This window comes from Miniopterus natalensis, chromosome 3 (genome assembly GCF_054644295.1).
Source record: "Miniopterus natalensis isolate mMinNat1 chromosome 3, mMinNat1.hap1, whole genome shotgun sequence".
Lineage (NCBI taxonomy): Eukaryota > Metazoa > Chordata > Mammalia > Chiroptera > Miniopteridae > Miniopterus > Miniopterus natalensis.
Genome location: NC_142083.1, coordinates 100,862,321 through 100,874,781, shown reverse-complemented (window position 1 = coordinate 100,874,781; position 12,461 = coordinate 100,862,321). Strand labels below are relative to the sequence as shown.

General features: G+C 43.6%; 1 protein-coding gene across 1 annotated transcript in view; it reads left to right on the top strand.

Moving 5' to 3' along the window:
• Positions 1-12,461, top strand: part of USP31 (ubiquitin specific peptidase 31) — a 60,465-nt gene that overhangs the window by 15,215 nt on the left and 32,789 nt on the right. Inside the window, exons 2-5 of the mRNA XM_016222698.2 lie at positions 8,890-9,027; positions 10,233-10,321; positions 10,412-10,504; positions 11,095-11,230. Coding sequence (XP_016078184.2) covers positions 8,890-9,027; positions 10,233-10,321; positions 10,412-10,504; positions 11,095-11,230 — 456 coding nt within the window. The remainder of the gene's footprint in view (positions 1-8,889; positions 9,028-10,232; positions 10,322-10,411; positions 10,505-11,094; positions 11,231-12,461) is intronic.

Here is a 12,461-nt window from a genome sequence, read left to right as displayed (position 1 = left end):
ATTGGGACCAAACTCTATGTACAGTTTTACATTTTGTGCTTTCATTTCATTTGATGTCATGAGAAATTTTTGTCAGAAAATCTTTTCAGATCATTGTATGGTGGCATGGTAATCTATTTGGATGGTTTCTGATCGCATGAACATACTTTTTATATAAATCTTTTTTTATGAGCAGAAAATGGTTATTATTCATGACATATGAGTTATTAAAATCAGTAAGAAAACTACAATTACTTTTGGCTATGTTTTAGGATATATAGAAGGGAAATTCCTGGGTCAGTGGTTATCTGTTTTGAAGGTTCCTCAGTCTAACACTCTCCCAAATAAGCTATTTCGACCAGGCCCCATTTTGAAGGTTTTTAAGTCATATTGTTACTGTATTTTACAGAAGGATTGTGGCATGAGCAGTGCAAGAATGTTTACTGTACCATCTGTTGCAGAATAGACATCTTTAAGTCGACAAGTGGAAAATCGCATTTTATTGTTTTAAATTGCATTTCCTTGTTGATAGTGAGGTAGGATAGCTTTATCTCTTCTTTAAAGTGGAAGTACACCTATACGATGGTAGTCCTCTGTAATTCAGGGAATTACCCTATTTTGATTACACAGAATTCTCTTTGTTTGCTGTCTGTGTATGCATACACTTCCAGTTAGCCTTCACACTCTACAGGCAGATTACCAAGGCCTCACCAGCTAGGATTGGTCAAGACTGGGACAGGCCAGACCAGGCCGAGGCTGGGAAGGTTCTAAATTATACTTTGCTAGGCAAAGCTTAGAGCCGCAGTGAGTGGGAGGCTTGCACCTGTTTTATGCGATCTGATTCTTGTGAGGGTTGGGAGGACCTGCAGAGGCCAGGATTGATTTGGAGACCCATCATGTATGGCTTAGGAGTCAGCCTGGCTCACTCAGGTGTGACAGGCCTAGGCCCTGAAGGCATCGCCAGCCAGCTAAACTTTACTGGGAGTACTCTGGGTTTATGGCACTGTGAACTCACAATTTGTATATGCTTTAAAGCAAGATCATTTCCAGAATATTTTGGATCCCTTTATAAAATTGGCTGTTTGGTCAAAAACATTTAGAGTTGTTTATCATCAAATACCAACATATTCAGAATCTGGAGGATACATACTTTGTCTCCTTGCATGCGTGCCCGTGTTCACACGCACGTACACATGCACGCACACACTGATTATAGAAGAAATACTGAATGTTTGGCCTTGGGATAGTTCAAGGTCTGACCTCACGGCTCCTCCACTCCTTGTCTTCCCCACCCTGTTCCACCTCCAAGGATGTGTAGTCACTCATTCAAGAACATAGATTGATGGGACCATGTGCTGAGTTTCTAAGCCAAGCCCATGTTTCCTGCTTCTTCCCTCCTTTTGATCAGGAGGCTGACTCTCATGTGTTTTGTTCTTTTCCTAGGCCTGAGCTTTCACCTACTACCTGGCAAGCCACGGTGGTCTAAGAAAGCCCCTGATGGATGGATGTCTAAAGACATAAGCTCTTCTTTTTCCCTCTTTCTTTCCCGTATTTTTCTTTGATGCTGATTGTTGTTGCCTTTTCCCTCCAGTGATAAGATTCAGAGCTTGTTTTTGGCTTTGGGTTTAGGATTAATACAGGCTCCTGAGGTCTGTCTAGCAGAGAAGAAAGAAATTCTCAGTGGAGTGCAGCCTACTTCACCTGGATTTGGAGCCAAAGCCTCAGCTAGAAATAAGCTATATTTCTTTATGCCAGCCCCATCTGTGCATAAGATTGGTGTTCCCTGGCCAAAATCTCAGGCTGTGCTCTCATCAGATCATTCTTAAGTACCACCTAGTTATTCTTATCAACAAGTTCATTTTAGAAAATGTCAAAAATACAGAAACATGTAAAGAAGAAAGATAAACCACCTGCAACCTGCTGCTCTGAGATGACAGTTAATGCTGTGGTGTACATTTAGGGGATAAAGGACAGAAAGGCCTGTAAGAGTTTGAAATCATGTTCATATGTAGATTCATGTCGTCTTCCTACTTCATTGTATTAGCTGCTGATTTTCCCATGTTTCTAAGTTAACTTTCACGCATCTGTAACATTCCGTAGTAGGGATATATAATAACTTATTAGATACTTAGATGATGTTTCTAGTTGGTTGTTGTTTTTTTTACTTTTAACTGTTGAAGATTATTATACTTACTGTATGACGACCTTTTAGTTACATCAGGACTGGGTGTTTGCTTTTTAGATTGTGTTTATTGTTAGACAAAAAACCCCCTCCCCCCAAAAAACACTATTTTACTATATTGGGGAGAATCTTAGATTGTGTTGGAAAATAATAAGGAGCCCCAAAAGAAGACACTCTTGTGGCAGGGCAGACTTCACCCCCACCAGCAGAGCCCTGACTCCGCTTGCCCTTGGCTGATGAGAGGCCAGCGGAGTTCTCCAAAGCCAGGTCCTTGTCTCTCTCATTTGTTCTCTGTTGCAACCGCAGCCGGGACACTCAGGCAGGACTGCGATCTGCACAAGCTGCAACTTGATCTTCTTACATAGTCTGAATTCCTCCTTACTCCTCAGATAACATCTCAGTAAGATAAACTGCATTTTTGTTTCTGGGCCATATTTCAGTCGTGGGGAGGGAAAAAATGCAAATTACAACAAAACAAACACTGATTAACAAGGATTTATTTAAAAGCAAATAAATTCTCAGAAGCCTCAGGCTTGGTGCAACTGTAGTTTAGTCTCCTACAACTTTTATGTCTGCCTCAAGAATTGACATTCGGAATGAAGAACCTTGAGCCCTGTGTGATCCCTAGTTGTATTATAAGGGAAGGGAATCATTTGTGGAAGAGGGATTATTGAGAAAATGGCTTGAAGGCTGTTCCAGTAAGACAAGGTTGAGGAATAATGGTAACTTTGGACAAGTTACTTCACTTCTCTGAGCCCATATTTTTTCATCTGTAAATAGAAATAACAGTGATACTTATAGCACAGGAAATTTTTGAGGGATTGATTTTATAGGAAATAATACCTATAAACATTTAGTGTAATGCCTGATACATTATAAGCACTCAAATATTAACTGTTATTGTTACCCTTTGTGTCAAGTATTGTATTTGCTGGGGAGGGCATGATGGGAATAATACTGAATAAAATATTCCTGATCACTGTCTAGTAGTGGAGGCAGATATGAGATTATATTTCCTGATGATATGAATAAATACAGTGTAATAAGTGACGATAATCCAGTGAGGACCAGAGAGCCTCCCATAAGTTTTGGTGCTTTTAGAAGCAAAGCTTTAGAGCTTTTCCAGTGTAACTATGTTCTTTCTCCATCTTAGCTTCACATTATAATTAGAATTGTTAAAAAAAAGAATCACACTTGATAGAAGATTAGTGATGATCATATCCCACCATAGACCTGGCTCTGCTGCCAGGACATGGTTTTATTTTTTAAAATTTCCCAAGTGATTCTAACGTGTAGCCAAAGGTCAGGATACAGAGCCTTAGATATTTTTCCCTTTGCTTTCTCTTTGGATTTTCCAGGATTATATAGTATGTTAGGGTAATTCCTTTCTTTATCCTTGACTTTTGAAAGTTATATGACAGCAGCCGAATAGAGTTTTAGAATTTATGAAATGCTTTTATGATATCTTTGAAGCCCCACAATAATCTTTTTAGAAAAATATCACCATTTTGCAGAAAAGATTGCCAAGGCTCAGAGAAAATACAAAGTAAAAGGTGGTGGAAAGAAGACGACTCAGGTGTTCAGAATCCATCTCCGTTTCTGTTGCATTTCTAGTGGAAGCTTCGACCGCGGTTACATACTTGGCGGCCTTCTCTCGTTGTTGTTTTCTGCCTGTGTAGCTCTATGTTCATTGTTCATCTCGCTGAACTTGTCCTATTTTCCTTTTGATATTTCACCCTTTTATCCCGGCTCTAACGTTCTTGACCATACTTCTACCCTTACTTACAATTTCTTGAAATGCAGTAATCCTTTCTCAACCCTTTTATGACAGCGTTTTCTTTGGACAAGATATATGTCTCTTCCTAGCCTATATTCCAAGCAATGAGTTTCTGCCCCCAAGTCTTTGTGGTACATACGCGTTTGTTTAATGTCCAAAGTTAGCGTTACAGCGGTGAGGATAGCCCTTGCTCTCCACGTCTGTATAGTTGCTGAGTTTGGCTCATGAGAACTTGGATACAGGGACACTTGGATTTGAGTTCCCTGTGCTAGGCCCTTGTGTCTGTGAGGGCCAAGGGGCTCTGTACCAGAAACAACTCATTTTCCCTGTGGTTGCTTGACTCCCACTCTTCTTTCTCCTGCAACACACACTAGGGATGGTTACTAGATTATCCTATGCCTTGTTTTGCCTGGCACTAAAGGAAAGTCCCTTGGGTATCTGTAGCAGAAGATGTCACCATTGTGAAGAGCAGAAAGAGGAGACTGTGTTTGTGTTTATTCAGTGCGGTCTCCTGTGAACTTTCCTTCAGTTTGTGATATAGTGATTTAGGGCGAGGTTGGCCCAGAGCAGTTTTTGTCCCAGTTGCAGAGGGTTGTGGAAGTCCCCGTGGCCTGTTTAAGCGTGCCCCGAAAAAATCTTGCTGAGCGGCTTTAGCACAGTGCCTGGAACACGGTGATTGGTGGGTAAGTGTGGATGAGTTGAAGTGATAGTGGCAGGAAGCATAAGTCAAGTTGAATGCAAGCCTGATAAAGAACTTAGTATTGTCTCCACCCTGAAATTTGATGGACACTGACCATACCATTTTGCTTTAACACATAATGAAGCATTTGATTTCAGCTAATTTGTTTCTTAGGATGCAGATGCTGAGGACTTCCCCCCTGCTCTTCCATTGAAAGTAGATGAGAGAGGGTCCTGAACACCAGCTTGTCATGCTTCTGGCAGTTTGTGTACCCAGCTGTGTGCTGTGTTTCTATCCTTGCTGTAGCCAATACTTCCTCTTGGCAGCTGTCTCTGCTTCCTCAACAAACAAACAAACAAACAAAACAAACTTCCCCACCTTCCTGTCTGTAACTTCTCTGAACCCACTGCATATCTTTACCTCCTCTCGTGTCTCTCCCCCCTCCTTTTTAAGGCAGTTCCTCTGCCTGTCCCGAATCCCTCCGGCTCCCCTTACTGAAGAATCACCTTTCTTGCCTGACCTGTGCTGCTCATTTGGTTGATGCGTCCTTCCACACACCAGAAGGTGGCAGGTTTGATTCCTGGGCAGGGCACATACCCAGGTTGTGGGTTTGATCCCTGGTCAGGGCATGTGCAGGAGGCAGCCAGTCGATGTTTCTCACATTGATGTTTCTCTCCTTCCCCCTCCCCCCCTAAAATAAAAACGAAAAGGAAAAGAAAGAATCGCCTTTCTTTAGGTGTCTCCACTCCGCCAGCTCCTGCCCTCGCCATGTGAGCCCCTCGCTGCGTGTCAGCTGGTCCCCCCAGTGGTCGTAGCATTCTGTCTCCGTCCTTTGATAACTAAGCACTTGGATATGAAGAGTGGTCTTGCAGCCACGTAGCCACCTGACCTTCCTTCTCTCGCCCTCCCTGATCTGCTTCCCTGAAGAGGCAGGGACAGTCACCCTAACGTGCCATCCCCAGGGCCTGTCTCAGTGCCTGTGTGGACTCTCCTGCGGTGGTTCACGTTGTGGCTTCCATCTCCGTGGCGGTTTCTCCTCACTCTGCTTGTGTGGTGCGCGCTCTCCTGGTGCTGCTTCTTATGTTCTTGGGCTTTTCTGTGATGTGTCCCTTCTGTGCTAGCGTTCTTCAGGATCCTGCCTGGCTGGGTATTTCCTTTGTGCTCTGGGGATAGGGTTATCTGTGCTGATTTAACTTTCCAGCTCAGATGTCTCTCCTGAGCACCACACTTAGCCTCACTTGGGATCCTGTAGGCACCTCAGACTCAACATGTCCAGTGCTCTGCAGTCTCCTTCTGTTCCTGACGTCATTATCTGCCTACGTCAGATGCTGAAAACCGTGGTGCGTCCCTCAAGATGGTGCCACCAGTCGCCTGTTTCTCTCCCTTCCTGAGCCGGCCCCAGCGTCAGCAGTGCTGCTAGCTGCTGTGTGTTTTCCTTGGTCGATTTTCTTTACTAGGAGATCTCTTTCTTTGGTAGCCCACACCCTCTCCCACTGTCTACGCCAGTGGCTCTGGGTTATTACTGTTTCTACCCTCATCTGAGGATATTTTTCCATTGCTTTTCAGAGCGAGTGGGAGGGAGAGGGAAGGAGGGGAGGGAGAGACATCAGTGTGAGAGACACATCAGCTGGTTGCCTCCCTCACGCACCCCCAACCGTGCCCGGGACCAAGCCTGCAGCCGAGGTGCGTGCCCTTGACGGGAATCAAAACCCCCTACCCTTCAGTCCGAGGGCCGGTGCTCTAACCACTGAGCAAACTGGCCAGGGCGCAGTGGCTCTGGTTTTGATTCTCCTAATGCAAACATAAGGCTGCAAACCAAACCATTTCAAGATTCAGGAAGCTATCAAGTGTATAAACTGCTACAGGGAGCTCGAGCAAAATGAGGGCTGAGAAAGAAGAAATTGGACTTGGCGATCTGGTGGCATCTGACCTCTGGGGAAGTTTTGTTGTGTGGTGAAGACTTCCCCGCACGGCCATCTCGTCTTGTGTACCTGTTTCTGAGGTGGCGTCCAGGTGGCATCCTTGCTTGTCATCAGGGTCCTCCTTTTCCCTTGCTCACTTCATTCAGTTAGGAAGTTTTGCCAATGACATCTCAATATTCTCTTTTTTCCCCTCCCTAAATTTGAATCTTTGTAAATCATCTTTATGTTTCATTCATATCTAATTGACCATCAAGTTGTGATGCTTCTTTTTCATAATTGAATTAAAAACCTGTCCCCTTTTCATCTCTCTTGTCGTTATCTTAATTGGAAAGATACAATGGACAGCTCTTGTTTCTTTGGCTTACTTTATCATTCTTCATCTTTGAACACTACGATCACTTTCTACATAACTCTCTTCTCTTGACTCTTGGGACTCCATTTTTTTTGCCATATCTTTGATGACCTTTTCTTGGTCCCCTTTGAGGGCCCCTGAATATAGCTGTCCTCTGGGATTTGTCCTTTGATTCCACCTCATGGTTATGTCTGGGTGATTTCAGACGTTCTCATGGTTTCAGTTACCACCCATCTGTTGACTCACAAATCTTATCCTTAGCACAGGCTCTTCCATGGAGCCCAGATCTGTATTTTTCATTTGTTGTCAAGATACTTCTGCTAGGAGGTCTGCAGAGCTTCAGAATGCAGTGGATTCGAAAGGGCACTCATCCCCCTCTTCCCAGGCTACTCCCTCTGTTGAAGGTGCCACCAGTTGCCCATCGTCCAGATAGGACACCTGGGTGACACCAACGCCTCCTTCCTCGGCTCACGAGTTCTGTTGATTTCCCTGCCTCCCTTCCTAAATCCCTCAGGTTTGCCCTCGCATTTCTGCCCTCGCTGCCTTAGCTTAGACCCTCGTTATCTCTTCCCTCCTCATTTTGTTTGTCTCCGAACTGCTTTTGCTTTGTGCAGTTGTCCTACTTCAAGTCCAGTAATCATAGTTAAAATGTCAGTGCTTATTTATACCGCGTTTATGTGCGAAGTGTTTTGCATGCGTTCTCACTTAACCACGCTAAATCATTATTGTCCCTTTCACTTTGAGGAGAGTTAGCCAGGACCTCACACAGAATAAGGGCTGGGGCAGAGATTTGAACTTAGGCTGCATGCTCTTGAGCCCAGGATCTTAATTCAGTTCACTGGCAACCTTTCACTGGCTACCGCTCTTCCATACTTGTCTTTCAGAGCAAGTCACTGTCATAGCCTGTTCTCCAGGTGGGGCGTTCAGGTCCAACTCCTGGAGGAGCATTAGTGACATAAATTATTTGGAATTCTTTTATAAGGAAGATTTGTCTCTTCCTCCCATTTATTTACTCAATCACTTATATGGTGTAGACTTGTTTATTTTATACTTTGGGTTTATAATCCAATACTATGTTACTTATGTAACCAATTCTTTTTTCTTATTGAGGTATAATTGAGATAAAACATTTTGTTAGCTTCATGTGTACAAAGTAATGATGTGGTATTTGTAACAATTCCCATTTTTAAGATATTCAAGTTATCACCTGTTTTTTGCTATTAAAAAGCCTGATGAATGAATATCCTCTTATATGTTTTGGCTGTTTTGATGGTTTCCTTTAGCTATATTCCTAAAAGTGGGATTCCTGAGTAGGCACATTTAAGTCTTTGGTGCGTGCTCCTGGGGGTGGTTTTTTGTTTTTTTAAATACATCTTTATTGACTTCAGAGAGAGGAAAGGAGATGGAGAGACAGAGACAGAAACACCAATGATGAGAGAGTCATTGATTGGCTGCCTCCTGCACTCCCCGAACTGGGGATCGAGCCTGCAACCCCGGCATGTGCCCTGACTGGGAATCGAACCCCGATCTCCTGGATCCTAGGTCGATGCTCAACCGCTGAGCCATGCCCAGCCGGGCGAGGGTGGGTTTTACATTGAGCACCTGTTTTTTTTTCTTAGCACCTGTTTTTATTTTTATTTATTATTTAAAATATTTTTATTCATTTCAGAGAGAGAGGAAGGGAGAGGGAGAGAGACGCATCAATGATGAGAGGGAATCATTGATCGCCTGCCTCCTGCACGCCCCCTGCTGGGGATCGAGTCCACAACCCAGGCATGTGCCCTGACCGGGAATCTAATGGGGATCTCCTGGATCATAGGTGGATGCTCAACCAATGAGCCATGCTGGCCAGGTTTAGCACCAGTTTTTATGTTGCTCTTTCCGGGAAGTCCTCTAATACCCTTGAGAGCTTACATCCACCCCTGTTTGGGATTATGAAACAGTTTATCATAAAGCCAGGATTCACAACTATTCATGCTGATTTATGTACCTATCTAGAGTATTGTGTCAAAGAATGCGCTGCAATACCGGGGAAATTCCCAGCATGATGCTCAGGAGTTTCTTTTGTGGCTTTTGGACCGAGTTCACGAGGACCTCAATCATGCTGTGAAGCAGAACGGCCAACCTCCTGTGAAGGTGAGGGTGCCCCGCCCAGCAGGCTGGGAACAGGGAGCCCAGGCCCATTCTCCCAAACCCCTGAGAAGCTGTTGCAGTTTGCACTTAGTTAATATAGTGACATTGAGTAAGCTTTGGGTGAGTACAAAATTCATGGATACTTAGAGGATTGATTTCTCCGTTCTTACTCCTGTGTTGACAGTGTGAGATGCCAGAGGTGCTGTCTCCCAGGAGGTTACAGTCTAATGAGAGGGGACACATTTGCCTGTATGACTAGCTTTAGACTAAAATTAAGTGGTTCCATCTCACTAAACTGTTATTAAAGCAAACATTTGCTTTCTAGTCCAGTGAGACCCATTGTCTGTAGATCACTGGAACAGACACACAGTCAAGCAGGAAATGTATGGATGTCTCTATTGTTAGGAGTGTAAGAACTGACCCCCCAGAATATTCGTAACTGAGGAGTTATTTATCCTTAATTTTTATGCATGTAGCTTTACTATGATGGGTAAAATAATTTTCTTAATGGAAATAATTAAGATAAAGAGTTGCCTTTCTCTTGCAACTTTTAAAGTTTTTGATAATTCTCAGTACCTCAAATTTTAAATTTCTAGTTTTGGTTTAGTTGTTATTTCAATTTAAGGTCCTTTTGTGCCTGAACTCTGTACTGTCATATGACTGACTCTATGCTTGTGGCTGACTCTCTCCCACTAAGTTGAGATGAACTCAAAGTCAGACACTTTGTACTCTAAAGCCCTCTACAGTGCTCTCTGTACGTAGTAGCAGGTACTCAGTAACTAACTGTTAGGTGGAGGGACATGGAAGGTTAAGTGAAATATGAAGTAGAGTGATTAGGCACCAAAATTAGCAGCTAATAGGTGCTAGGGAATTTAGGCATGGGAGGAACCAGTGGTTGGCATCATTTCCTGGAAGAGGCTCGCACGGGACTTCGAGAGTTGGAGGGGGATTGGAGTGTCCCGGGGAGGAACTGTCTGGATGGGGTGGAGAGACTGGGATGTGTGGGATAGCCTGTGAGGAGATGAGTTCTGTGACCCACGTCCTGGCTGCTATGTTCTGGTTCCTTTAGCAGATACCTTTTAATTAAACATCTGAACCTGATGCATAGCTTGTAAAAGTCAAGGACATTTGTGACACTTTCACGGTCATCTTCAGTCAATAATTGGTACTTTTTTCTAGTCTGTAAAATTGTACTTTCTTCTTTTAAGCCACCATCAGAGACTGATATGATGCCTGAGGGACCATCTTTTCCTGTCTGTAGCACTTTTGTACAAGAACTTTTTCAAGCCCAGTACAGGTATGAGCCAATTAAATTTCCCTTTATGTTGTTTGCTTATGTAATTGTAGGTGATCTTATTATGGGTGTCTTACATTTTTGTTTTTGAAGATCTTCTTTGACATGTCCTCATTGTCAGAAGCAGAGCAACACTTTTGACCCTTTCCTCTGCATTTCTTTGCCAATTCCTCTACCCCACACAAGGTAAGAGCAGATTTAGTAAAATTAAGGTGGTACATTCCTTTGTGTTCCTTTTTCTCTGTAGACTCTTAATAGGTCTTCTTACTTTATTTAGACAAGTAATGGGGTTAGTGATAAGTTGAATACAGGCATTGTTAAAACCTTACAGAAATTTACACATGTCTGCCTGAGCTTGCGAGGTGCGTGGGACAGGTATACCTGTTCAGTTGGTCACCTGTCCACAGCCTGGGGGCGGGGAAAGGCTGCTGAGTGCCTCCTAGATTCTCTAGAGGCCTCATATTGCACTTTTAGTTAATTGCTTTATTTGAAACTTTTCTCAGAATTTCCAGGAGTTACACTGTTTTAAGGAAAATACAAAGCACAGAACCAAGTATTGATATGTTACATTTTTGTTTTTTGAAGCTTACCTTTTCCAGAGATGTTTTGATGATTGTTTGATAGTTTTACTTAGGCCCAAGTGAGTTTTTCTGTTTGGCTTCTAAATAGAGGTGTGGGTTAGCTTCAGTTTTACATTGATTTCCAGTCAGGTTTGTCTTGCTTCTATACTTTAGTTGAAATAAGCAGCTAATAAGATCTGACTTTGATCTGTACAGGCCTCTCTATGTCACTGTAGTGTATCAAGGAAAGTGTTCTCACTGCATGAGGATTGGCGTGGCTGTGCCTCTGTCTGGGACTGTCGCCAGACTTCGGGAAGCAGTGTCTGTGGAAACAAAGATCCCCACTGATCAGGTAGTATGACTGTGAACGCTGATTATTCAAGGAGCCACACAAGGGTGGCTTTCTGTTCTCCTGGAATTTTTTAACAGTGCTCTGCCAAGTGTAGTTAGATAGAAGTGTCAGACCAGTTGCTTAACCCCCTTAAGTCATCCTTATTGAGGTTTATGTGGGAAGAGCGTCCCCGAGGTATTTGAAGTCAGAGGCTTAGAGAACCTGAGCAGTGGCCCTTGAAAACCCCTTCGCATCATGGTGATTAGAACGGGCATCTGGCTAGTTCTGCACCTAGATGCTCAGTTCTTTTGTTCTCTGGTTGAAGCTGGACCAGTCTCTTACCTTGTTTAGATAAGAGAAAGGAAGTTGTGTGCCCAGCTCCCTTTCTTTTTTGGGTAAATATTTGGTATTTAAATTGGCCCCAAATTAGCCTGTTTGTGACTTGACATATTTTTGCATACATTCTTTACCCAGTTCGCCATTATGATTTTATTTGGAAAAAGGTTCCTCCTCAGGAGTTACTAAGGAAAGATGATTCAGTGACCAAGTAGCTTCTCCCCAGATCGCTTCTGGAAGCTGCCATACTTGCATAGTAAAGGTGTTATGTACTCGGGCTGCAGACGGCCTCATTTGGGAGGTTACTGTGGTAAAACAAATGCCACTAGTGGTGTTGCCCTCAGAAGCAGATGTCGCACCTTTCCATAGCCCCAGGACTGGCACGTTCATGAAGTGTCCGCATTTGTCCATACTCTTGAGAGCTCATTGATGCGTCTTTGTCCTTTCAGGGTGAGGGGAGAGACGGAGGGAGGTGTAGGCGTGTGCCCAGGGCAAATCGGTTTTCTCCCTAAAGCTCTCCGACTGTCTGGCTCTTTTTGCATGCAGTTTGAATGAGTGATATAATTACAAGTTTGTTTTGACCTGAACCTGCTAGAGAGAGTGAATTATGTTTGCATGTTCACCTGCAGAAAAACAGTGTGGTCATTAAAATCATTAGACAGAAAATGTGTCAGGACTATTTTCCTTGGACTTTTGTGGACTATGCCACCAATCCTTTCGCCTCGTAGACCTGTATTATGTTTGTGTTAGTAAAGGGAACCTTAGGGGTCCAGTCCAAACCCCTCATTTGAAGGAGCCCAGAGAAACCATGTGACTTGTTCAAGTCACAGGGCTGGTTGGTGGCAGGCCGGGACTGGAACCTCCTCAGCCCATCCCAGCGCTCTTTCACTAGACAATGCTGCTGAGCATGTAACCA